At 34.4% G+C, this 27,330-nt stretch overlaps 1 protein-coding gene across 1 annotated transcript; it reads left to right on the top strand.

Moving 5' to 3' along the window:
• LOC105287489 (neuroendocrine convertase 1) lies at nucleotides 1-27,330 on the top strand. Its single transcript, XM_026971301.1, has 15 exons — nucleotides 1-11; nucleotides 569-743; nucleotides 11,611-11,715; nucleotides 12,216-12,437; nucleotides 12,685-12,831; nucleotides 13,164-13,230; nucleotides 18,490-18,761; nucleotides 20,015-20,227; nucleotides 20,694-20,794; nucleotides 21,267-21,332; nucleotides 22,388-22,540; nucleotides 24,023-24,192; nucleotides 26,161-26,294; nucleotides 26,909-27,040; nucleotides 27,129-27,330. The coding sequence occupies exons 1-15, from the start codon at nucleotides 1-3 to the stop codon at nucleotides 27,210-27,212; spliced, it is 2,052 nt and encodes a 683-aa protein (XP_026827102.1). The 3' UTR covers nucleotides 27,213-27,330.

The following is a 27,330-nucleotide window of genomic DNA, read 5'->3' as shown; positions in this document are numbered from 1 at the left end:
ATGACAATCAGGTACGTGTCATCGGTACGACGAGTGGAAGTGAGTCTGCCTTTTCTGTTGAAAATTTATACCTGCGAGCGAAAAAAGGTAGCTGTATTATTTATATACCTTGCCTGAAGCAGGATGTTTCATGTATCGCAAATGATGGGGATGGAAGGATCAACGCGATGAATTTGCGCGGAAGCTACACATGTCGACATGTTCCTTGTGCAATTTATAAAAAAATTTGTGTAATACTGCTCGCTTCAATTTGCCTTCAATTCTTCAGTGGCCCACTTTTAATAGTCAATCAGGAAAATGCAGCGGACGCGTTTCCACTGAATGCGAGGATTGGATGTGGCAGAATCGCGCGAGCGAACATCGCGAGAATGAAACGATTGCGTGTTCCTAATACCTCGGTATCTGCGGCAATTGAACATTCTTAATATATATTTGTAACGGAGCGCCTCGCGAAATCCGCTTACAAGGAAGGAGATTTACCGCAATCTTCTTTCCTTGGCGCTAAGAGACGCCAGCGAAAGAATAGTATCAAGTAACGCTGATACTTGAAACTCCACTTATTCCACAGGGCGTGTACGCGCGTTATTATGCAGCTCGCCGTCGTCATCGTATCTGCATCCAATTTGATCGCCGACGCCGACGTTGACGTGGATCATCGCGAGGAGTGGGTTGTCCGGGTACAAGGTGGATCACAAGTGGCGTCGTTATTGGCAGCTCAATCCGGTTACAAGCATCACGGTCCGGTAAATCTTTTTGATAACTTTATGTAAAATGAAAATTGTTATACTTTATATTCAAGAAGTAAGCGAATGTGGCACCAGTTGCAATAAAGGGTGCCGTTATAACGTTTGTATACTTCATATTTTTAATCATCATAATTAATTGTAATTAATGTATTTGCGTGTACGTGCGTATATGTATTAGTCTACTGTGCACGTCGTAAACAATCAGAAACTGTAATACGTGATTCGATTGTAATCCATACGATCATTCAAATAGGAAATGATTCAAATTTGCAAAGTGATTTCCGATTTATGCATCGACATTATTAATTTTGTATTCTTCGGATTTACTAATACATTTTGAAAAAAGAAATTTATATTCTCTTTGGTTGCTCTGCATTCTCACTATTTAAATAATATTTAAAAATAGATTGTGATTTTAAGTATGGATTATCTCGCGCTGACGCTCTGTTAGGTATTTGACATATGGCGCATTAAGCCGTATCACGATATTAAAGTATCTGAAAGCATATTACACATATGTTTCAAGACATCTTGTATAGTATAAACGGTTGCAACATGTAAACGAGTTCGTTACAAGTTTTTTTATTTCGAAAGATTGTCCAACTATCTCCAAGAAAACGTAGTCTTCTTAAGAAGCATTAAAGTTAAGCTATTGTACAACAATGGTGACGTGAACAGCAGGGCAAAGTTAAACTAGAATTGGGTGTTGCACAAGTGGCTAACAATAAGTTGTCAAGCAGTTATTCAACTTTTAATTGCATCCTATTGTCTCTCGCTTTACTTCTAAAAGAATTGCGAATGTCTCTTTGACAAACTTAACAAGTTTCGTAAAACTTTTCTGTAAATTAAACAATTATTTTTGCTTTGAGCTACAAATGAGATTATTTTTACCATGAACAAAGAAATAAAGACGAAATGTTACCATATATTTAAAACTTAATTTATTAAAAATAGGGTGCCAAGTTCACATAGCTCGCAAACACAGTTTGAGAGAAACATGCTTGACGTGGATGAAGGTTCCCCGCGGCATGAAGGAATTTTCGTCTTGCCGCGGCCTAGTCTTTGAGAAGGTATTCACTCTAAAGTACGCGTACTTTCAGACGCGCTGAATCTGACCGACGAGCGTGTAAAACGTGTTTCGGATTTTCGGTGGTGTGGATATACGGGCGGTGGATACCCCGACGATCACCAAATCGTTTCCTTTGCCGTACGGATGACTGCAAAGAGATTATCCCCGCAAGCGGGAGCCTCGTACGAGCCATTTGATCGTTCGTTCATTTCGTTCCGCTCGCGTCCGCTTTTGCCACGTTCGCCACGCAGCATCTCGCGCGAATCTCGGGGCCTGTGGGTGTACTTTGCAAAACGAGTTTTGCCGCGAGATCACCGCGCAAGAGCTCGAGAGAAAATATCGGCAAATAGGACCGATATCGTATCTTCTTCCCTTTCCTTTGACAGGAGCGTCTTAGGCAATCGCCTTATTTTCATCTGTAGACGCCGCCAAGCATCGCAGGCGTTCCCTGTAGTCTCCGGTGTGTAATATTGCAGAACGTACATGAGAAGGAGCACCAATACAAGCCCGATCTTCTAGAAATATCTCGTTAATCGTGTGTTAAATCGAGCAGCATATTGCGTACCGCGGCGCGTGATTTTCATACGAATGCGTAATGGAGTTTAGAATACGTTGCTTTGTATGGAGCTGTACGTACGATCCGTTGAAAGCGTAAACGATTAAATTTTCAATTGTTCGTATACTACATGAATAAACTTTAGAATTTCGTATAATAAATTTTATTTGTGATGAATATCATGCGAATATGCTAAATTATACCAAAATATTATTACAGATTGTAAAACCATAGATTCTTGCAAAAGTTGCAATGTTATCTCTAATATGTAAATGAGTATTTATTACTAAATTGAAATTTATTAATATCTTTAAACCCGATATTTTGTTAAGAGTCAGAAACTTATTTGAATCTGATATTTAAATTGAATCGCGCGCAAAATCGTAATTTGATAATTTCAAAACTCTTAAGAATGTCTGCACAAATCTTAAGACTCCAGTGCGCAATAAACTGGAAACGAAATTACACACAATCGTAAGGTATTGCCGTCGAAACCCGCAAACGATGGTATCTATAGTTATCGTGCACTTTACACAACGAGTTTTACCTCGTCGTGTGCGCGGGAGGAAGCATCAACGGAAAGAACGATATCGTATCTCTTCCCTTGGCTTTGACGAGAGTACTGTGCAATCGATGCCTCGCATCTGTCCCCATGATACGTAGTTCGCACCGGAAACATCGAGTCATCTTTTTTCACAAAAGAATGTTATAGATATTGCAAAATTGTTTTGCAAATTATTTCGATAATTTCAACGACAATCAGGATAAATAATGAAACAATTACAGAATAGCATGCAATAATTTGCAACATGTCAAAGGCGGTTTTAAATATTGTAGTAAATTTTTAATAATTGTAGTAAATGTATCAAAAGTCATTTGCTTGTGTACTTTCTATTTATGCAAGTCACATTACTTTAATGTAAATATTTTATGTATCTAAGACGGGGAGAGTTTTGATTTATCATATGTTTCTACTGTGCGCTTTGCAGCACCATGCAGCATGAGTTTTTTAAATGAGTGCAGCGTATAATTACATAAACGTAGCGTGACGGCTTTTTCGCAGTCGCTTCCGAAAGTGCTCTCTTCAAGCGCAACACTTTTAACTTAAGAAAGGGCTTTCGTGCGAGGGTTACGCACGAAAAGAGAGCGCTGCGGGAGCAACTATGTCGCCACTGCAATTACTTTGCTAAGCGGGTGGTTTACCGTAATCCGCAAGTGAATGCAATGCGTGAGCTGCTTGCAAGACTGTCTGCAAGTGCATGTATCCAGCGTGACTACGACACGTAGTTATTTCATATAATTAAACCAACTAACGACCGAGAACACACAAGGTATCCGCGACAGATCGAATAAAAAATGATGAACACGTTTCAAAGAGCAATGTGGTTTAATTGAGTGCGCAAGGTCTTACTTCATTACACTGTCAGCCATCGTTGAGTAACCGCATGAACAATCTATTCGCATGAAAAAACCTGAATCGAACGAACTTGCAGCGATTCGACGCGTTTAATGCATTTGCACGGAACGCATCGTTGCGCCTCACATTCTATGATACAACGATATCGTCTAGATCGATATCAAAGCAGATTGTGGTAATGTGTGAAGCTTTTGCCGATAAAATGTAATTTTGAAATTTGTACAGCCTATTTTATGTATTTATTGTTAAAATTAACTCAAATTTCAATGCCATTTGCAAATTCTAAAAAGTCAAGTACATTGTATGAATGCCTTGAATTTATGTTACACAAATGCTTTTGTTTCTACTTGCAATAGATATACTCGTTGCCATGCTTAATTTGCAATTTATTGGCTGTATTGCCTGAATATGCACAATTGGTCACGCTTTGTAAACTCAAAACCGTTATTCAAGCGTCAAAGCAATCATTATGTAGGAATTTATAAAATTTATCAAGTATAGATACGTAATTGCTTCATTTATTGATGTATTTAATTAACGATTAATTAAACTGGAAAACAGAGCTGAAAGTTTAGTAAACATCTTAGTTTACGTTATCGTACATCTTACACGCAGTCTTCTGTTACAAAGAGCCGAGATTGCTCAATCAAGTCCGAGTTTCAGAGCAAATTGAAATTCGGTTATCGAGAATCTGTTACAGAAACTGTCGGGATGATCTACCAACATTAATTTTCCTGTCGACAGGCAGAAATTATTTCTTGTTTCTTTATTATAAAAGATGAATATTGCCATGAATATTGAGGGAGACAAGAATATTGTCGTTTGAAAATAAATCCTTGTTAGTATGCCAATTGTCAATTGAACAATACTTATTTATTAAATAAGATATGTTTATTCGTGTATATGTTTAGAAGTTTAATAATTCTGTATAATTCTCTCTCTCTCTCTCTCTCTCTCTCTCGTGATTTACACGAAATGAAGTATTTTTAGATTAGTGTAGGTATTAATCCTGTACATTCGACGATTATCGGAATCAATATAGTAACTTGCTGATTCAGCGTTTGGCAATGATTGAAATAAACGAGGCGCCCTGCTGAACACTATAATAAACTTCCCGTTATGTCAGTTGACAGATGCCACAGCGATTTGCTATCCCTTCGTTAGTCTCCTCCCTTTTATGTTAAAAAGATTTAATCTCAAGGATCCAAGAATAACTACCCTAATGGAGTTAATAAATATTTGATAGCGCATCCCATAAATCACCATAATCTAATTTTCCGTAATTTATGTAACACATTCCAAAACAAGGGTAATTTGGGTATGCAAAAAGTGCCATATATAATATTTAGCCTGACATAATTAATTAGGTATTATTTTGCCTACTACTGCCATTTTTCTAGTTTTTTTACTCATTTATTATAATATTTATCAGATATGACTCAAATAATATAGAAATAAAAACAGTTGAAGACAATATGGATTACTTGAAAAGTTGCGAGGTCCAGTTTTGAAAATTTTACCAAATTTATACATTGCACCAATTCACGTTTATATCTTATTGGCATTTTTATACCTAAACTTATCTAACTTTCAAAATAAAAAGCTTTTGGAGATTTGTATCATATTTATGATACAATCATTTATTTATTTCAAATTTCAGATATGTTTCTATGACTTGCTTAGTAAATAAGATTTTGAATAACTATTTTAATACCATTATGTACTTGTATAATACAACTTTTGGTGCTTATATTGTGCATGATATTTATTTTAAGCATAAAGTTGGGATCCATATAATCAATACAATGTTAATCGCTTCAAAACCGTCGAGTGAGATCAACTGTATGAAACTAGTGAAGCTCTTTGATCAAATTCACGTGATATTGGTTACAGAGTTGATTTCAATTAAAACTTTAACTTTGACATCGACTTCGAAACGATGAAGTTTCAAAGGTCGAACGCATTAATGCAATTTCATCTTGCTTATATACGCCCGTTATAGTCCAACTATTACAAAGATTGCCAAGTACTTCCCCTGCCTCTTTCTTTAAGCTTTCTTAATGCCATTCTTCGAAACACTCAACTGAAATCCTTGAAGAGATGTTCCCTATCCTTACGACAATTTATAAAAATATGAAAATGACTTTTTCCAGATCTGCAACTTAGTGTTGTAGAGCGTTGATGTTAATAAGATGTTAATTCTATATTTGCTTTATTTATAAGTTCGTAGCTATTTAATGACTGCTTACTTAGTAAATTTGTATCTAAATGGATTTTTTTACAATTTCAAATGAAGTTTGCTTTCTTCTTTTCCTCTTTTTTACGTTTTATGACTAGGCATTAATAAAAATAGAAAATTGTTAGAAAATATGGAAACGTTAACATCGATAGTTTTAGCTTGTAAAATTAATGATAAATAAAGACGCGAACAAGAGGATTAACCGTCGTTTGTTCGTGTACTTCTTAAACGTTGAGTTACATAGAGATTTGCAGCAACAATGTGGTCTGCTTGTTTGTAGATGTGCAACTAAGTTTACAGATATCATTGTCAGTTTAGATGTTTACTGCTATATATTATCGCAACTGCATAAACACTTGCCTAAAGTGTGAGTTCTGCCAGTTTGAGAACCTGCACGTGAACTTGTGCACGCAGAGCGGTGGGAACTACCCTCCGCTGAATTCAATGCATGTAATTGAATTTGCAGTCCGCAAGTGCCAGACATCGCGTAATCTCAAGCAACACGTATACCAGAGTGTCACAAGCCGCCACTCACGATACATTCAGCTATTAGGAGAAAAATTCTCAGTTCCTAGTCTAACGAAGTGTCTCAAAGAGAGAAAGTTATTATGATTTAAGTATACTCGTAAAATAAAATCGATAGATCGAAGTGTCTTAAAGAGAGAACGTTATTATGGTTTAAGTATACTCGTAAAATAAAATCGATAGGTCGATTTAAAATTCTTTTCTAACATAAACTGTTTCATTGCATCTTATTAATAAAAAATAATAAAAACGTATTATTAATATATGTATTATTCATTATTTCTATGTCACTAATATATGTATCATATTTATACAATTTGTTGGTATAACAATTAGGAGAAAGAAATATTATTAATATATTCAACAATAATTAAATACAGTATTATACAAATGTATTGCTTCATCTATTAATATTTGCAAACGATATGAATATAAACTTTGCCACGTAATGTATGAATTTAGGACATATTTGATGTTGTTTTAAAATAAGCATACTTACCAAATCAACTAACACAGATAAGCAAATAATAATAAATTTCTCTTCAAGCTCACTTGGAAACATTTGTAAATATGAAAAGTGCATATTAATAAAACTTTCTTATATCTTAAAATTTACTTTCCAGTCACAGAAAAATTCTTTATTTTTCTGATGTATGATCATATGTGACTTATTATTCTTACGATATTTTTATTGAAGAAAACTCAATTTTATTATACTCGGAAAATTCGCAAGACTGAAACTATCAATAACATCAGAAAAGGACACGCTATGTCTGAAATCATATAGGATATCATGTATAAATGTAAGTACACATGCACATACTCGCACGCGCGCACATGAAGAGTACACGAACCAGCGCGGAGAATACTTGCTGGAATCCAAGAAATGGGGGACGAAGGTGTGGTCGGGAAACGGTGACGAGGGTTGCTAGACCCAGAGTGGGCAAGGGAGAAGAGGATGGAGACGTTAGGGTTTTCATTGGAAACTGACGACGCCTGCGGGAGCTTACGGGTGCGGGATTACGAGAGACAGTTGGAAATCCGATCAAAACAAATGGACTGCGAAAATACTTCGTCTCTCTCTCTCCCTCTCACACACATACACACACTATTCACGTACACGCACCCTCTTGCTCTCGCTCTCCTCTCTCTCTCTTTCTCCTGCTTGCTCTCATCTTCACTCACACCCCCCATGTCTGCCATTCGCCCGTAGGGGGTTACAAGCGACTTGGACCGCCGATGCGCAGATTTTCCTGTATCTATACCAAAGCACGAGGCATCGTCCCCCCTGGCAGTCGGAAGGCGCAATCTGAATACCGATAAGACGGATCGCCCACTGATCGCGAAGTAATGACCGGCTCTGATTTGTCGCCTCTATCTGTCCCGCCTTTCATGCCCTACGGTGGTATTTCACATGGGCACACTCGTACACGTGAAAAGTACTACCATCGATGGTGATGACGCTTAGATTCCAGGGCGTCCTCGCACGAACTTAAGACGATTGGATAGGAAATGTGCGGGACACGGCGAGAGTAGAATGTCCTTTTTTCAAGAGTTCGTACCGAGGAATCGTTAAATGGTGAGGAAATTAGGCAGGATGCAGTTGAAACTTCGCAGAATATAACGGTGCAAAATTAAAAGCAAGATACGATATCAAAGACCTACATATAACTTCGAAATTTAACTATAATTCTACAGGAAATCAATTTTCTACCAACGATCAAGTTAATCTACCATTGTAACATGTACATAAAACACATCTTAAAATTAATATTGGATGGAGGATAGAAAAAAGATGGGACGATAGTCATGCTATTCTTTAATGTTTAATGTTTCATTTCAAGATATTTTGTACATTTTAACGTCCCACTGTTATCGAATCAAATTTGTTTATAACATGTTATAATATTAATTTGATATTAATATTATAACATATTATAACGCGGTTATAATATTTATACGATTGCAAATTTATAATATCAAGGAAAAGGTATAACTTTAATGTAAACTACAATTACAGAAAAAGTTAAAAAATTAAAAATCTTTATAGTAACAAATATGGAAAATTATCGAAAATCCGCTCGGCAAGGATACGGCAAACGTATTAATCATTTAATTCTCTGTGAATGCATATGGATCGGAAACAAAATGGAATAATTGAGTCATTTCACGTTTACGAGTAAAAAAATTGCTTGCAACTCCCGGTTTAATATTACCATAAGAAACCATTCTATATGCATCCGATTAACATTGCGCTATCATGGTAATACTCGGTAATAATCGTAATATTCGCCTCGCCGCTCGCTGATTGCAAAGTAATGACCGTCTCCGATTTTCTCTCCGTGCTTCTCACACCGTCATGCATTCCCCGTTGTGCATCTCAAGATACTTGGACCATTGTACTTACCGATTACAACGAGGGGTTAGGGGACCAGAGAGAGAACCATTATCACGTAGTCGACGAATTCGAGTTTGAAGCGTTCCCATGTGGAATTTATAAGGGAAGCTCCCGCGTGACACCTAGAAAGCACGTGCTCAATCTAACCAGCACTGCCTTCCGTTAAAAGCAGCGACCTTGGAATATTCTCCTGGTAAAAGGGTTGGAAACGAACACGTGCCGATTGCGGGAATCTCCTTCTTTTTGCTGTGGAGAAGTTTGCGGAAATTATATTGAACCGCAAGATTCTTCAAATTAAGCTCTTTCGTGGAACATGTAACAGTTAAAATTACTTTACTATTTTATTATCAGCTGTTCTAAAATTAAAATTAATTCATCTTTTATTATAAAAACAGAATTTCTCTTACTTAATTTATACAAGATAATTAATAATTAATATCAAGATGAAAAAGTATAAATTTTTTAATAACTTTGGAACTGGTCATAAAGATAAAATCAAAAAGACATCGCAATTAATATTAAATGTTGAAAAATATAAATTTGTTATTATTATATAAATTGATAGCTTTACAATTATCATATAGTAGTCGTTTTTTATTGATCTAAAAAGAAATTAGATTAAAAACTGATTAACGTTACTATCCTGTTTTAATTCTGAAATTATAAGTCGTTTCGACAAATTATTCAACATATTCGCAATATTAAATCCACATGCATTTACAGATCTAGTTTGCAGAACAAAGTACAAAGAATTTTTATTCGATTCACGAATTGCAATATAAAATACTGAATGCTTAATGCGGCGTACATGGCGTATATGTGATCATAGATACGCAAACGTGCAACATTCATTCGCCGCCAGTATTGAAAAGTGTATCCAGCCAGATATTCAGTAGTTTATCAGCAAATTCAGCGAAGCATTTTGACGATCAAATTTATTCCTTCCAACTGGATGCACAACGGGTATGATGGATAGTGGATTAAAGGATTTTTGCACACTCTTGTATGGGGTTAAGAGGATAGCAGACGAAAGGATTATTGTGTTATAATCCCAGTACCCTGAATTTCCTTCGAAAATGCAATAGAGAGACTTCGATTGCATTTAATGCTATATACTATCCATGAAATATACGAATGAATATACGAAAGAAATTATTATTATCATTACAATTAATAGAATATATCTGTCTGATGGATAATCAAAATTATTTCTTCGCAATTTAGAAATAATCGAGATGACCTCGACTTGTCGAAGAAAGATGTCGATAATTAAAATCTATTAAAATATTAAAAAGAATATCAGTTATCCAAAAGATAAATAAATTCAATATTATGAATTATATTATAACAAATCATTTCTGAAAAAGATAATTGAATAATATTGCATAAAACTAAGTTCAAAATTGAAAATAGTAGCGTAATATAATAATCAAATTCAAGTTATGTAAAACTATCATTTTTAATTAATGAATTTCTTTCAGTACAATATTATCCACTTGACGAATTGAAAATATCTCTGCAGAACAGGCACGTCTATTTAAATATCGATCTATCGATCGCGCAAGACAATTTGCGATATGAGTATTAATGAATTTTAATGGTAGAATAGGAAGTACGATAACACGTATCGACGATTAACAGGAGATGCAAGGCAGAAAGTTAGGAGGTACCACGAAACATATGGCACGTGCCTGATGTTACGGAAATATCATGATCTTCCCCCTTGCACGCGACGACACCCAGTTTCATACCAGGTGGTCCCCCCTCCTATACTGCTCTTCCTCACACACTCTCTATCATATTGCTTACGCCATGCGGAACATCACATACGGATACCATACAAAAACCAAACCAAACCGGCCACGTGACACTGCGGATAATAATAACGTTACGATACCCCATTTAGACTTTCGATAGTTCCCCCTAAAAGAGTCGCACGGCCTACCAACTACTCTCGTATGCTATCCTGATCGTAGCGTCCCTTTTACTCGTTCGAAAGGCGCGAACGTCGGGACGTCTGAAGTCACCCTCACCCTAAACGTCAACGAAGGGTAGTTAACATCGACGTGCATGACATAGAAATGTGATGCTTATTGTTAGACGTTTCGAGAAGCGATTTCAACCCAAGTGTCGAATGCATCAGTCATGTATTATTTATGCAAATAAAAAAAATTATTAATGCTGTCATCTTTTTAATCGAGGTTATTCCAATAATAATTAAATCGTCTAATTATTGTTTGAAATGTTATGTTTATTTCTATTTTAATTATATTATTATAATTATATGTGTATGTATATGTAATTTTACATATATAATTTTCTCTAATACAACTGCATTGTGACTGCATTTAAAATTTTTCTAAAATTATATAATTAATGAAGAAGACAACAGAAATAATTATGTGAAGGAAAAATACATGTGCAATTTTATGGAGTAAATACTTCGAAGGTATTAATCCACGCTGACAATACGCTAAGAAGAAGGGATCAACTGTGAAGAGATAATAAAACAGATAGAGAGGGAAAACCGTCTTTTATTTAAGGAAAAAAATTTAAATAAAGACTTAATTCAACTTTAAGTTCATTAAATATGCAACGCATATCGCTAGCTCTCTTGATAAATTTACATGTAATGGATCCTCTCTTTCTCTCTCATTCAGGTTCTTGGATTCAAGGACACATATATATGGCTTAAGGATAATAACCCAAGCCAGAAGAAAAGAGGAAATCTTCGCTTAACGAAGGCTCTTAATGCAAATTCTAAGGTAACACTTTCAAATTCTCATTATCTTAAGTAAAAAAATTCTAACTAAATATTCAAAATTATTAATTCCTTCGTGTGGCATAAGATTGATACAAGTTGTGAATGGTTGTATCGATTATACAATTTAATAATAATAATAATAATAATAATAACTTTATGAATATTGTGTTATATTATTCTGTATATTTAATTTCTCCTTTTACTTTTTTCTTTTTTTTAACTATTATTATAAATTATAAATTATAAATACTATAAATTTTAACTATTATAGTATAAATACTATAATAGTTAAAAAAAATCTATATCAATGCTCTTTTATTTACGTAGCAATTTATACTACAATAATTTGCTATTATTAGCAAATTATTGTAGTATAAATTGCTACGTAAATAAAAGAGCATTGATATAGATTTAATATACAACGATAAATGTATGCAATATAATATCAAACTGTGCGAGAAGAATACTTTCTTAAAGCAATTCGTATTTTGCTGAGGAAAGATCATCTGGGCGGATCAACAGAAAACAGTGAAACGACTTAAGCGCGATTATATCTCGTTAGCTGACTTGGAGTCTGAAAAACCTTTAACGAGAGAGAAGCGTCTGCAATTAAATGCATACGGTGCTGCATTAAATGCTGTTAACAGGGAGGAGGAAAATTACAATGTTGCCCATAGAACAAAAATGTTTAACGACGAGCTCTGGGAACAAGAATGGTATCTGGTAATAATGCTTTGTAAGCTTTGAAAAATTTTGCTATAATCGTAAAAGAAACCGGAAAAATCAGAAAAAGGATGGTTATGGGTAATTCTATACATTAATAAGTATATCTTCCATAATCCAGTAATGGCAAATGTTACAGATACATATTAACACTTTTGACAAGTAAATGTGAATGTATTTTACAATAGTCCTTTTTGCATTGTTGGAATTTTCAGTATTGACGAATTTTCCTTATCAACTGCCGTAGCAAGACACAAGGACGAATAAAGCTTTGCCAAAGCTCGATTTAAACGTCCTGCCTCTCTATCGACTGGGGATAACTGGTCGTGGGATAAGGATTGCTGTTCTCGACGATGGTTTAGAGTACACTCATGACGATCTACGGAATAACTATGTACGTAACATGTGCTTCGAACTTCCATTACTTCCCATAGATGACGAAAGTTGTAACTCAGGGATTTATTTTAAATACAGAATATTGTTTTATTTTTAGATTTTATATATATTATTGTGTGATACTGTTATGTATATAATATAGTATTCTATATGATCGTACATATATGCACATATTTTAAATCTTTTTTACTGTTTATGACGTTTCCGAAAAATACATCGTTTACAAAAAGGCAAAGAAATTATTTTCATAAATAATATGAAATAAAAGATAATTTTATCATCATATATATATGTCATTCTTATCTGTCATTAAAATATTTAAATATTTAGGACGCAACTATTAGTTACGACATAAACGAAGGCGATTACGATCCTTTTCCAAGATACGACACGTCAGGTAATCCCACTTAAATCTTTTTGCTTTTACAATACAATTAGTATTAAGATAAAGTTATAGTATTAAGCTAAAGATAATAATTTATACATACAATTAAGTAGGATAAATCATAAAGATTGTAATTGTAATTAAGTGAAGTCCAAAAATTTAATAGTTTACTATACATGATATACGTTGCTACAATTACATTATTATACTATGAGAGTGCACGTGGCACTTATACGGTATATCGGTCAAACTATAGAAACTATGTGGATGTAAATGTGTCAAACCCTCGGGTAAATTACGATGAACTAATGAAGAGTAAAACGCGTCCTCAGCCCATTTAGTAATGCACTTAAGCGACAAACCATCGACAGCTCGCTAAATGAGTTTAAAATCGCTCGCACAAAACTTTACTATCGTTGGAATATTCCGTCGATGGCGGTAACATTACAATACGGAAACCAAATTTTGTGCGTGTTGCAAATCGAACAAACTCACTTTTCTATTCAACCTGAAAATTTATCCAATGAGATCAAAAGTTATTATACTGCATTATGAATTTAATGTTTTTTCTCTTTTATATCTTGGATTATTTATATCTTGATAACCATGGGTAATTAAACTTGAGTTTATATAGCATTTCCCTATATGACTACAGCTAATCCATTATAGCTAATTAAAATTAACTGCTATTAATAGTTGAAATAAATATAATAAAAGAATTTAATGCGCTTATATTAATCTTTTATGAAATTTATTATTATTATATACATATACAGGGTGAGGCACCTAAAACAGACCACCTGAATATCTCGGCTGTTATTGGTGATAGAAAAAAATGTGTCAGACCAAACTTGCATGGTTTCGAGGGACACATAATTTGTTCTAAATAGTTTTTTATTAGGTTGTGACAGTGTAAGTTTATTCCCCTAACGTCGACGTGATCCGGCTCGTCGGAAGTATTTATAATAATACAAATATTGTAAATATTTTATTATATATATATTTATTTGGTAAATGTTCGTGTTTATATGTGGTTATATTTTTTCTATATACTATTAATATGTCATTGAAATTCTTGAAATTATTGAAAGTTATCATTGATTTTTGAAACTGTTGTATGAATTGTTAAATTATTGTATTATATTATTGAATTGTTGCACTATAAACCTTGTACTGCTTATATAGGATGTCCCGGGTTTTAACCGACAAACTGCGGGAGCATATTCTACTAGTGGAAATAAGAAAAAATTCTTATATCGAGTTTGCTTAGAAATGCTTTCTTACAAAGTTATAAACCAATATTGAAAAGAAATATGAGATAAGTAACAACGGAACATAGTGTAGAATTTGGAAGGTCGAAGATGTTATGTTATGTGTATTCACATGTATTCATGTTCACTATGTTGAAACGATTCAGTATGATTGTTACTTTCACAACAGTAGCTGTTAGATTTCAATCGTCGTGTGAACTAGCAATTACTATCAGAATGCCAAAAGTGTTTTCAAATGAGGAATACACTGATATTCATTTCGTGTACGGATTCTGTGACGGAAATGCACGAGCTGCCGTACGAGAGTATCAACGTAGATTTCCTAACAGGAGAGTACCAGATAGATTTAAAGCAACGAATTACTAATTCAGTTACTGAGATGCAACAAAATTTTCAGGAATGTCGTACTGTAACAAATTCTGTACTACGTCGAAGTCTAGCTTGTATCGATGTGCAAGGACAACATTTTGAAATGCGTCACTAAATCATTGCGTAGATAATTTTTATTTTTGTGAAAAAATCCGTTGTTACTTATCTCATATTTCTTTTCAATATTGGTTTATAACTTTGTAATAAAGCATTTCTAAGCAAACTCGATATAAGAATTTTTTCTTATTTCCACTAGTAGAATATGCTCCCGCAGTTTGTCGGTTAAAACCCGGGACACCCTGTATTTCGACAAACGGGAGGTTCTCTCAATTCTGGTCACCGAATTGTGGACGAAGGAGACGCAGTGAGAAGGCGACCGATGTGGACGGGAGCAAAGAGAGAACAGCGAGTGTATTTCCACCCATAGAACAGACGAGGATGGACGATGACCAGGGGCATATGCCCAATTATATCGACTGTCAGCATCAAATATCGATTGACATCGATCCATCGATGGCAAGGAACGCATGTGCAAATGACCGACGGCACCGTACCCGGTCTATGCTCGAAGGAGCAGGATCACTGTGTGGCACTCTTGTGATGGCTGTGCTTGTCTAAAGTTAACAGGATCCAGGAGTCAACTCCCGAGAAGCCGGATCGCCGTTTGATAAAATACTATCATCCGTAGACGGTTACAGTTGAGACTGCAAAATAATATACCTACTAAAGGCTGACAGAGTAAGAGACCTCCCGTCGTGAATTGTGAGTACTCTAAACTTGTACAATTCTGCCTAAAGCAAATTTATATTATATAGTATTGGAAGTTTCATCTAACGTTTTTATTTATTTCTCAATCATATCTTGTCGATCGTCTATATTATGTAGAGTATAGTATTGTACTGATAGTCAATATTATATAAAAAGGGTCCTCCCAATTATCCACCCCCTGAGATCTTATTAATTTTACTGGTTTTATAAAAATCAGTTGGCACCCAGTACATATATCGTCTTATTATATTTTAATAAATTAGCGACCTGACAGCCGCGGACCCGGCCGCGTCAGGTGAAGCCGAGTAACAAAAAAATTACCGGTCGCAAGGTGGACGCGTAGAGGTCATATGAAGGTCAACTTTGTTTTTTTAAATGGTATGATATGTTTTTTTACGTACCATCTAGTAGAGCGTTTGAAGATGCGCACATTGATCTACGGGTCAAAATCATTCAAGGTCACTGAAGGCCAACTGCAAGAGAAAATAATTTACTTTATATTACCTAGAGTTCTCTGCTATTAAAAATACTGTAAACTCAGAAATAAAAAAGTTCTAGCCCTTAGAAATTTTTTTCTTTTTCCGCGAAGTTCTGAGTTGTTGTTATCATTATTTTTTTATATTGCCTAGAGTTCTCTGCTATTGAAAATACCGTACACTCAGAAATGAAAAAGTTCTAGCACTTAGAAATTTTAGCCATCAGTGACCTTGAATGATTTTAACCCGTAGATCAATGTGCGCATCTTCAAACGCTTTACTAGATGGTACGTAAAAAAACATATCATACCATTTAAAAAAACGAAATTGACCTTCATATGACCTCTACGCGTCCACCTAATAAAAAACTATTTAGAACAAATTATGTGTCCCTCGAAACCATGCAAGTTTGGTCTGACACATTTTTTTCTATTACCAATAACAGCCGAGATATTCAGGTGGCCTGTTTTAGGCTTCACCCTGTATATATCTTTGCAAGGCAAACATTATTTTTAATAAAGCAATATTTTTACTAAAGCATATTATAGAATAACGTTTTACGTCTTTTTTATCATATTATGGTATTTTTGTTCCATAAACAGTTAAATATAAAATCACTATTTATTTCGGTCAATTAGGTGATACAGATAAAAGCTTGGTCAATAAGGTAATAATAAATAATTCAATAAAAGTGATTAATGTGACGATATTAATGCAATTTGCGTGAAACTGTCACAAACGTGACCAACAGTTCAAATTGACCCATTCATAAGTTCGCAATGTAATTATCGGTTGAATGTAGTTACTCAAACTAAAGCCAATTATGCAAAACGCAAGCGACCTCATTTCGACTGCTGTACGTGTGAGCAGAATAAAAATTATAATCATTGTTTAACGTTAAAAAGTTGTTATTATTACTAATAAATCTCTGAGAAAAAAATCATTTAAAAATTCTTGAAAAAAGCTTTTAGATGGGTACAAAGTGATACACCAAAAAAAAAAGTTCTATTCTTAAGCGGGGAATTCCTCTCAGGATTTCCTCTAAGCAAAAAATCTTACATATTAATGGCATATTCTTTTATATATACGTATTCCTCTATAAAAGAGTGGATGTGTAAACTATACTCAATAGTAAATTTCTCTATCAGAAATATCACTATGTAATTTGAATAGCCTCTTGAAATAAGAGGATATGCAAGATATTCGCGGCATGCGCGCTTGTTAGAAGAAGATTGTCATTTAAGTATTAGTTTTGTGACAATCGACTGCACGATGCGCAGAAGTGACTGCGAACCATCATTCCGAAGGGGACAGTCGTCAGGTGCACAACGATTGTCCCGAGTTTTTTTTTTCAATTTGTTATTTCGTATTTCACTCACTTTTGCAATTGGCTATATCGAACCTGAAAGGGATCGGGTGTCATTAAACACTAAGAAGAAGAAGACTGCGAACGGCGCGAAGCGCTGAGCGCACACATACGCAGTTCTTGCTTGGTGTGTCATGCTTCACTATCGTGAGTCGTGATCCGCGGTTGCCGTCTGGCACACAGTGTTTGTTATAGCGAGTGTAGCGTGTGCACTGAATTTCAGTTTGTGTTTGTTCTTTCGTGCAGTGATATTATGAACGAAGTTCAGAAATATTTAAGGTTAAAAGTAGAAAATATTCGTTTAAGGCCCAATTCCACCAACGTCGCTTAATTTTAACCGTAGTTTAACTCACTCTTTGTCTCTTTCTAAGGCAGGTAGTTAGAAAGAGACGAAGAGGAGTTAAACTACGGTTAAAATTAAGCGACGTTGGTGGAATCGGGCATTAAGGTATCGTCATAAATGCTATAAATAAAAATATTATTAGATTTACTAGAAGAGGAGATTCCTCTATAGCATTAAGAGGATTGTAATCTTAATTTCAGGATCTCATAGTTATAGGATATTCCTCTAGATTTCAGGGTATCATCTTGTGACCATATAGCAGAGGAAAATCCTCTATAATCAAAATGGAACTATTAAAGAATAGAATATTTTTTTAGGTGTAGGTAATAAGTAGAGGAAATTCCATATGATCCCCATTGGCAATGTTGTGAAACATGTTCCTGACTACATGTGAAAAGCTTCAGGTTCCTTGCTTATTCTACATCCAATTACTAGGCATGCCATTTGCATTTTTAGTGTATAATGTTATTCGGGTGAAATTACGTCGCATACGTCGCACTTGGAATTTCAAAGTCAGATAATGCGTAGCATGCGGAGCGAGATCTCTCGAAGATCTGCCATGCAGATGTTCCGGGCGTCCGATTCCCTTCCTCGGGAGCGGTGAGCTTCGACGGCGCAGGTCGATCCGATTGAACATTACTGTTTCACGATCGTATTACGAATTCAACGATTCTCTAGGGATGAACGGTCACGGCACCAGGTGTGCCGGCGAGATAGCAATGGAGGCCAACAACCTAAAGTGCGGCGTCGGTGTTGCCTTCGAAGCTGCTGTCGGCGGCATCAAGCTCCTCGACGGTCTGGTGAACGATCGCGTGGAGGGTGAGGCTTTGGGATACAAACCGGAACTCGTCGACATCTACACGGCTTCTTGGGGACCAGCGGATGATGGAAAAAGTTTAGAAGCACCCGGTAGACTCGCCGTTGAAGCGCTCGAGCGCGGCATAAGGAAGGTAGGTTCATCGCTAAATTACTCCCACATGCGTCTTAAATAAATTTTTTTATAAAAGTTTATAACCTGTAAGAGAAAAATAATTTAAGACTTTGTAATAATTTGAGACTTGAAACTAAGATAGATGATGAATAATATAATACTTATGTTTTGCTTTTTAGTACATTTTGTGTCGAAAAATTTATTAGGAAAAAGAAAAACGGGAGTATTAATAATTATTCAAAGGGAAAATTCTGCATCAAAATGATACAGACTGTCTAGTTATTTAATACTTAAACAAGATTAACATTAACTGAACTGCTTGATTAAACTTAATTATATTTTAATTCCATTTGTCATTATTCGTTAATTGTTTGCTTCTTTAGATATTAGAAAATCTCTCTCTCTCTCTCTCTTGAATCATTTTATTTCATTTTCTTCTTATAAAATTCAAATTGCATTTACGAAATTTGTCATACTTTACAGTGAGTATTTATAATATTTATAACATTTTTAACATATATTTAGGTATTTGCATGTGCTGCATACACGCGAAGCTCAAATACACTTAATAAAGTAAATTATGATTCGCAACAATCAAAGTTATTTTCACGTTTAATAAATTCGCGGTCGTAGAACTTGCGCTCCAAAGTTTGACTAAAATTGAAAAGGATTAAGAAGACGTGTTATACGAAGGAATCGAGAAGTAATTTAATCTCGTAACTGCAATATGAAAACTGCCGTGCCGGAACCTTTTGTCCCGGCTTCTCTCACGAACTTTATTACCTCGGTAAGTCCATTTTGTACGACTCCAAAAGTGTGTCGACTTTCATATTATCGGCGTAAACGCCAACTCTCCGGCTTCAAAGAAATGCTCGCAAGATGCATTTGTAAAGTGTTCTTTTCTTGTTTCTTCCGAGGATTAAACATGAACGAGGAGAGTCTAATGGTCTGAGGGAGAGACTGAGATCCGCACTTGCATATTCATATCGGAATGTTTTGGTACAATGATATCTTCTACAAAATGAAAGTCTACTTTTCAGAATTTTAAGTGAAAACTTTCAAATATGTTTAAGTTTTCCGTCTTCTGTTTTTCTTCGTGTGTCTGTCTTTTAATTTTTTGTTGTAGTAAATTGTCAATTGTTAATTTAAAGTTTAAATTTCGTGAATATCTCCAGCTTATAAGATGAAAGTTTCTAGTCACGCAAGTTGATTATTTTACCTATTTACTTGATATAATTTATGGCAATATTGACACATGAATATTTGAGATAGGGTCGTAATGGTAAAGGTAGCATTTACGTATGGGCATCTGGGAACGGTGGCTCTAAATCAGACGACTGTGGATGCGATGGATATGTTGGAAGTATATACACCGTAGCTGTGGGATCAGCTAGTCAAACTGGAAGATTTCCTTGGTACGGAGAAAGATGTCCCGCTACTCTCGCTACAACGTATAGTAGTGGCGCATATCACGATCAAATGATAGTAAGTGTTTTATTTTCCCAACTGGATGCTAATTCGATTTATTGGGAATTAAATTATGTACGAGTAAAAAACTGCTAACAGTTTGAAAATAAGGACTTTATTAGGATATATAAGTAAAGATAGGAGATATACAAAAAAATATAGAATATGCAAATATAATTCATAAAAGCTGCATTTCAGATAAATATCTTATAATTGCGTACGTAAATTCTACTTCAAACTTGCCATAAAATGTTGGTTTGTTATTTAACTGCCAAAAGTGTTAAAAATCATATTCTTACATGTTTAATACAACATTTAAGTGCGAATATAATCAAAATATTGCGAAATCTTGCTGAAAGCATCATTATTAAAGTAACAGCATTAGTAACAGCCAATATCCTCGATCCTTTACAGCGACTTCGAAATCAAGGATGAAATGATTATAGATAGTGCCGAATAATTTAATGGCTTTTATTATTCACAGGCGACAACGGATTTAAAGAACACCTGCACGACCAAACACACGGGTACTTCAGCTTCTGCCCCATTAGCCGCCGGCATACTGGCTCTCGCATTGCAAGTGAAGTACGAACTTATTCCTAGCGATCACTCTTCTTTGAAACTTTTTTGTAACTTAGAGACTTTAACTCAATTACCGGATCCATCTCAGTTGATGTTTAGTTACTCTGTTAAGAAAAAGAGATACCTTATGCGTATTGAAACTTTCTTCTCGCACAACGATATTTTCTCTATTTAACGTTATAACTTTTGCTATTAACTATAAACTTCATAAAAGTGAAAAGAATTAAAATCCGAATTTTGAATTTAGAATGAACAACATGATAACTGTTAGTTTAAGTCATGCGAATGTATGAGATATTCTATGCTCGGTGTACATCAGTGAATGTCTACAAGAGTCATGGTATATTAAACTTGAAGTTATCTTCGATTAATCTGAAATGAATATTATTATCTAATCTGAAATGATATTATTATCTTCTTGTAGCAAATTATTGACATTCTAATCGAAGTACTAACGACTTTTCTTTATTTTCAGCGACAACTTAACGTGGAGAGATATTCAGCACCTGATAGCTTGGTCATCAGAGTACAGTCCCCTCAGGTGAGCGTCTCATGAATAGTAATTCAGGTCACGTGCGTCTACAAAATTGTGTCAGTGTTTGAAGCGCCGCATTCTTATTCGTGCTTCAGCGAGAAGATCGCGACGCCGCTTTCAACGCAAAACTGTAATTCAAGTGAAATGTACAAGAAATGAGTTTCCACGACTCTTCGTTAAAAATAAATCTCAGTGCAATCGAACGTGATTGACAAATAAGGTCGCGATGGTCTGCGAAGTGAAAAGAAGTGAAGTGAAAAGATGCTTGGCAATTGGTGCAACTCCTTTCTACTTTTTCCGATTTTTATATAAATCCGTTCGATTACTTTGTTTGGGAAAACAAAGTAATTTTTCGATATCTTGAATGTATGTGGCGTCAGACATATATATTCTTTTGTTACTTTTCTTGCGATATCAAATCTATACGTTATTATGTTATCTGTCACTCTAAAAATATATAAAAATTCGAGACAATTATATATAGCTTGTATCGAATAGGTACCAGAGAGAAAAGAGGTCAGACATGTATCTGCAACAGAACAAAATTGCTATTCCATCGCGAACTTACCAAAATGCAGATGTATAGACCGTATTGGTATATCCATTATCGCACGTTCTCATAATTCATATCCCAGGCTATCCGCTTTCTATTTTCATCTCATAAATTATAGAAGCAGTCATGATCAATTTTTCAGGAACATTTCTTCCACCTGAGTATTACTCGGATGATATCTGATAATTAATATCTGATCTTTAAAATCTGATATTTAAAAGTAATTAATATCCATTTAAGCAGTATCAATTTTCATAGTACTTTTTAGAAATCAGACACCATATTTTATTTTCAAGTATTATTATTATTTTATAGGATAATGCAAATACCAAATACTACTTTTTGCTCTTATCGTGATGAGAATTTTAGCGAAAAGAAGAAATTGAAAAAGTCTGAGGCAGAAAAATTTTCTTCTCTCCTTGACACTCGTCGCTTTTCTCACCGCTTTACATACGCCTGCAGTAAGTTCTTTCCCGAGATGAGCTTGAGTAATTGCATAAATTTTCAGCGAAAATCCGGGTTGGTTCAAGAACGCGGCTGGATTCTGGTTCAATTCACGCTTCGGTTTTGGACTTATGAACGCGTACGCGCTAGTAATGGCAAGTATCAACTGGACAACAGTACCGGAGAAGACTATCTGCAAAGTGGATAACGTATATATGTGAGTAAATTAGCTTAGCGGATTTAGGGTTAATTGTGCGGTATAAGAAGTTCGTAACGAGTGAACATTAGGTCGCATGAAAATAAAATATAGATAAAATTAAGCAAATGCTTTTCCTTTTTTATGTTTCCGGGCAACAAATTGCAACTTAATGCAATTTAAATAATTAGAACGGCTAAGCATATTCAAGCCTCAAAGTATTTTTTTATATAATACTAGCATCCCCCGTCACGCGGGCTTCGCCCGCGATATTATGTGTAGAATTAAATAAAAACACATTTTACCCCTTCTCACCTGTTAGGGGTGGAATTTCGGAAAACCCACCCTTAGTGAGCACCTACGTAATAATAGGAATATACCCTTAAAATTTCAAGTCGATGGGTGCAGTGGTTCGGGCTGCACGTTGATAAGTCAGTGAGTGGTATTTGGCTTATATATATATATATATATAGATAATATCTTTCTTAATTGTCCACGTAAGTCATAATATACGTAAATCTTGTACGTTTATTGAACGCTTATAATATTTGGTCACATGCATTTGTTGATTTATACAAAGTTATATTCTACTTCGCATAATTCCAAACAAGTGTCTGAATATTCGCGATCTTTAGTTAATTATATTCTATGATTTCCAAGTATCAATCAATCGGGCGCTACGACCTCTTTTTCCAAGAGCCATTTTTCCTCGATCCTCGAGGAAGTTCGGAGGAGGAGACGCATCGTTAAATTCAACAACAAGGCCATGAAAGTCTTCGACACATTCGTTATTCGGTATGACGGAAGCGAGGAAACGAACCATTGTCGAGGACTATTTTTCCAAATTTATTCTTCGAAGAGCAGTTTATTTGACGTTCGGAGAAACAAATAGAACTTTTGGTGCTACATCGCCGAGTACAAATACGAGGACACACAATCATTTCAAATAAACGTGCTTCTTAGCGCATAACCGAAAATGCGCGCTAATCTTGTTACGATGTGTTCTACTTCCTGGTGTAATTTGGTGTACTTTGAAAATTTGCCTGGATTCCATATCTGCGTTGTTATAATTTATGTGGAGCCGTGTTTGCAGCTATTATCATAATCTTAGTATCAGTAATGGGATACTTTACCTAGGCAACTTCATTAATTCGCACTTCTCGCGCATCTTACTTATTATACATATAATTATTGTTATTTATAGTACAAAAGTTTACTTATACACTTACAATTATATTTGCAATGTAAATGAATATTTTTATTAATACAAATATTGAAAAAATAATTTGTAATGACATCAGTTATATGCATTTTATATTTTGAATTAAAATAGAGATGATTTTATCTAAACAATTCCTGTAAATTTTACTTCTACCTCGAATTCTTCAGTATTTTGCACTGATCAATAATTCAGGAATATGTGAGCTCCAATGTTTTGGAAAACGCGTATTTTCAGATCCACTTTATACGCGTAAATATGCAATAGCCCACTTCTTGTTGCAGCGCCGATGTCACACTGGCTTATGGAAATTCAAGGGAATTGCAATTCGATGCTGACAACGTTTGCCGGACATCAGGGAACGAAATAATCTTTCTAGAGCACGTGGAGATCCAAGCAAATCTCGAGTACTCTCGTCGTGGCGCGCTACAGATGCATCTGACTGCACCTTCAGGTAGACATTTTTGACTTTACACCCATTTATCATGCGTCCAAACTTTTTCCTACGTGCGTTCACTGCCAGAGTTCGCGCTATCCAACAAAAGCAGAAAAGAGTTCTTCTCGAATACGTGTTCTCTCTTTCTTATTTTTCCTTCTGTTTGTCATAAGGATAAAAGTATAAGTAATATTTTTAATGAAAATTTTCACACAAAATAAGTCGCATAAGCTTCTTACCTTAAATACGTGTATACTTCATCTAAATGCTTCTCTCTCTTCAAAAATGCTTGCAATCTTCATTTGTAATTAGCTTATGAAAGTCAAAAGAATGAAAAGACGGACAAGTAATTTGTCCTAATCTAACCTAACCATAAAAATGAATGAAATGGATCATTAAGAACAAGCGTTTGCTTCGCCAGAATAAAAATATAAATAAATATTCTTATTGTCGACACCAACTGGCAATTTATTAATATATAAGTACAATTCCATACGTTTCGACCATTGCTTTTGGTCCTCTTCAGTGTACAAATTAATGTCTTCTTTAAAATGGATCATTTTATGTCTTTAGAATGGTTGGGAAATTCCTAATAATATCATACATGAAAAATGCATTATAATTATAATACGTTATAATTGCATCGATACTGGAGAGTCTTTTTCCGAGAATATTCTCGGAGACTAAATGTTATTGCGTACTTAACTGCATCCATGAAAATTCATTTGCTGATTGAATATATTGTTGAATATATTCGCCATCGCGTTCAGAAGTAAAAATAAAGGCGAATAAACAAAGTATTCAAAATATGAGAATAAAGCAAATAATCAACACTATTACTCGTAATAATTAGATGGTATTATGCAGCATGAAATTTTCTAAACAAACTAACACTTAAAATGCAAAAGTAATAGTTAGTAAAAAATTATTTTTAATGATAAATATAAAAAACACACACATGACGAACACATTTGTTTAATTTGTAATATATATTTTTATGTGTTGTGTATATTTTTCATAGAATCGAGATTATCAAGATTTATAGAATTATATCCACCTTTGCTTTCTCAGTTTGTAATAAGTACTGTGTAGTATCAAGAGTGTCATCTACAAACATTAATCAATTATGATAATACAGCACGTTTAAGGCAAAGCAGCAAATAATGAACGGATAATTCCAACGGAACTATAATACCGTTACTAATATGTTGCAAGTCACGTTTCTGTATCGCAGATCACATAAATGTATTTAATGCATAAATCCCCTCTTACTTCAATTTATAGTTGGTAATTTCATTAAGTGCTTCGATACGCCTTTAATCAAGAAATACAAATGTATCTAATGTGTAACAAAATATAAAAATAAATAAATGATATTAATGCATTAGGTTTTACTTTCAGATTTTACTAAAAATATTTTAGCACAAACACTTTCCAAATAAAATCGATTTTGAAAAGCAGAGGGGAAAAGAAGAGATAGGTTTTAAATAACAGCTTTATCGGATCAATTTCAAAAGAATTACTATTTTTCGAGAATTTTGTTATTTATATGTATATAAGTATTTACTTTAACATATTTAACATATAAGTATTTACTTTAAAAAATAAAAATGAGAATATTTTTGTTTTATAAGACATCGCATTTTAAATAGATCGTGTATATCATAATATTATTCAAATTGTATGCTTGCTACGCATGCTTGCCAGAAAGAATCGATAACGCTCGTATGCTGCTGTAATTAATACTCGCGTGTTATGCAAAACCCTCCGATCACATTGAGAATTTTATTTAAACTAGCCAGAATACATATGTATATATACATGTATACTCTTCATATATATAAAGCAAATATTAATCTAACACATTAACATAGCACACCACAATGCAAGCGTTCCTCTTCTAATTTAAAAAAAACCTGTTAGTCAATATTGCAATATTTCATAAATTATATTTTATTGATGTATGCTACGTGTTCTATTTGTTAGGGACTTCAATCCAGATCTTAAGTCTAAGAAAGCTGGATAATTCTGACGCTGGCTTTACAAAGTGGAAATTTATGTCCATAGCAACATGGGGTGAAGATCCTCGAGGAACATGGATCTTGGATATATTTGATGAAGTAAGACTTTGTACGAAAACATCTCAAAATTCTTCGATTTATTAGAAATGAACGCACTGCAAAACAATTTTTAACTCATCTATAACCAATTTTTTGTGACGAAGTATTACTATAATAATATACACTGCATCACAATAATTGCATTACTGCAATACAATAATATACACATATAAGTGAAATGTAAATATAAACTTCACAAACATCGCAGCAAAAATGTATAATTTTAGTTGGAGAGTAATATAATAATGTTGGAGTTTACCATTTTCCATCAGACATCTTAAATTATTTGATTATATGAAGTCAAGTCTAACACAATATATAAATAACATATAAATTTAAGTTCTAAAGAAAAATGTTGCTGATATTCAAAAGATTATTTTTTTCAAGATAAGATATATCACACTCTCCAAAACTATCGAATTTGCCAGTTCCAATAATTTGCCAATCACCGATACGTGCCAATCCATTATCAGGAAAATGTTTAATACAGTTGATTGATCGAATATCGATCGATTTAAATTACCTCGTTGCATATCAGCACTCATGAGTCATACATCAGTCAGTCGCATCTGTCATGTGTGCATATTTGATCGTGTATATTTGCGCGCTTTCAGATAGGCCCGGAGCAAAATAATGGTACAATTGGAGTATTTACACTGATTCTGCATGGTACAACGCAAATTCCAGCTTACCGCAGAAACGGGCCGAGAATTTATAATGAAGAATACAATCGGATACGGAAAACCGTACGTAATGCTGCATTGTTCAGAATTCCATTATGATTATTGATATTATTACATCGTGTTTGCTTCGTCAATATCGATCCTGTTTCAGTATGCCATGTTGGAGCCAAGCACAAATTCCATACAGAATGGATATGATCACGATTTGCAATCTCCAGGAATCAATGACATTTAGGCAATGGTGGAAAAAAATGTTAAAATTGTGATAACTAGAGCGTTTTGCTTAGTTCTTCCCAAATATTAAATGTACCAAATATTAAATTAATAAACAATTAGAAACATTCAAATAATTA

Source organism: Ooceraea biroi, chromosome 7 (assembly GCF_003672135.1).
Source record: "Ooceraea biroi isolate clonal line C1 chromosome 7, Obir_v5.4, whole genome shotgun sequence".
Classification (NCBI taxonomy): domain Eukaryota; kingdom Metazoa; phylum Arthropoda; class Insecta; order Hymenoptera; family Formicidae; genus Ooceraea; species Ooceraea biroi.
Note: the sequence above shows the minus strand (reverse complement) of the source record. Positions and strands in the feature narration are given on the sequence as shown.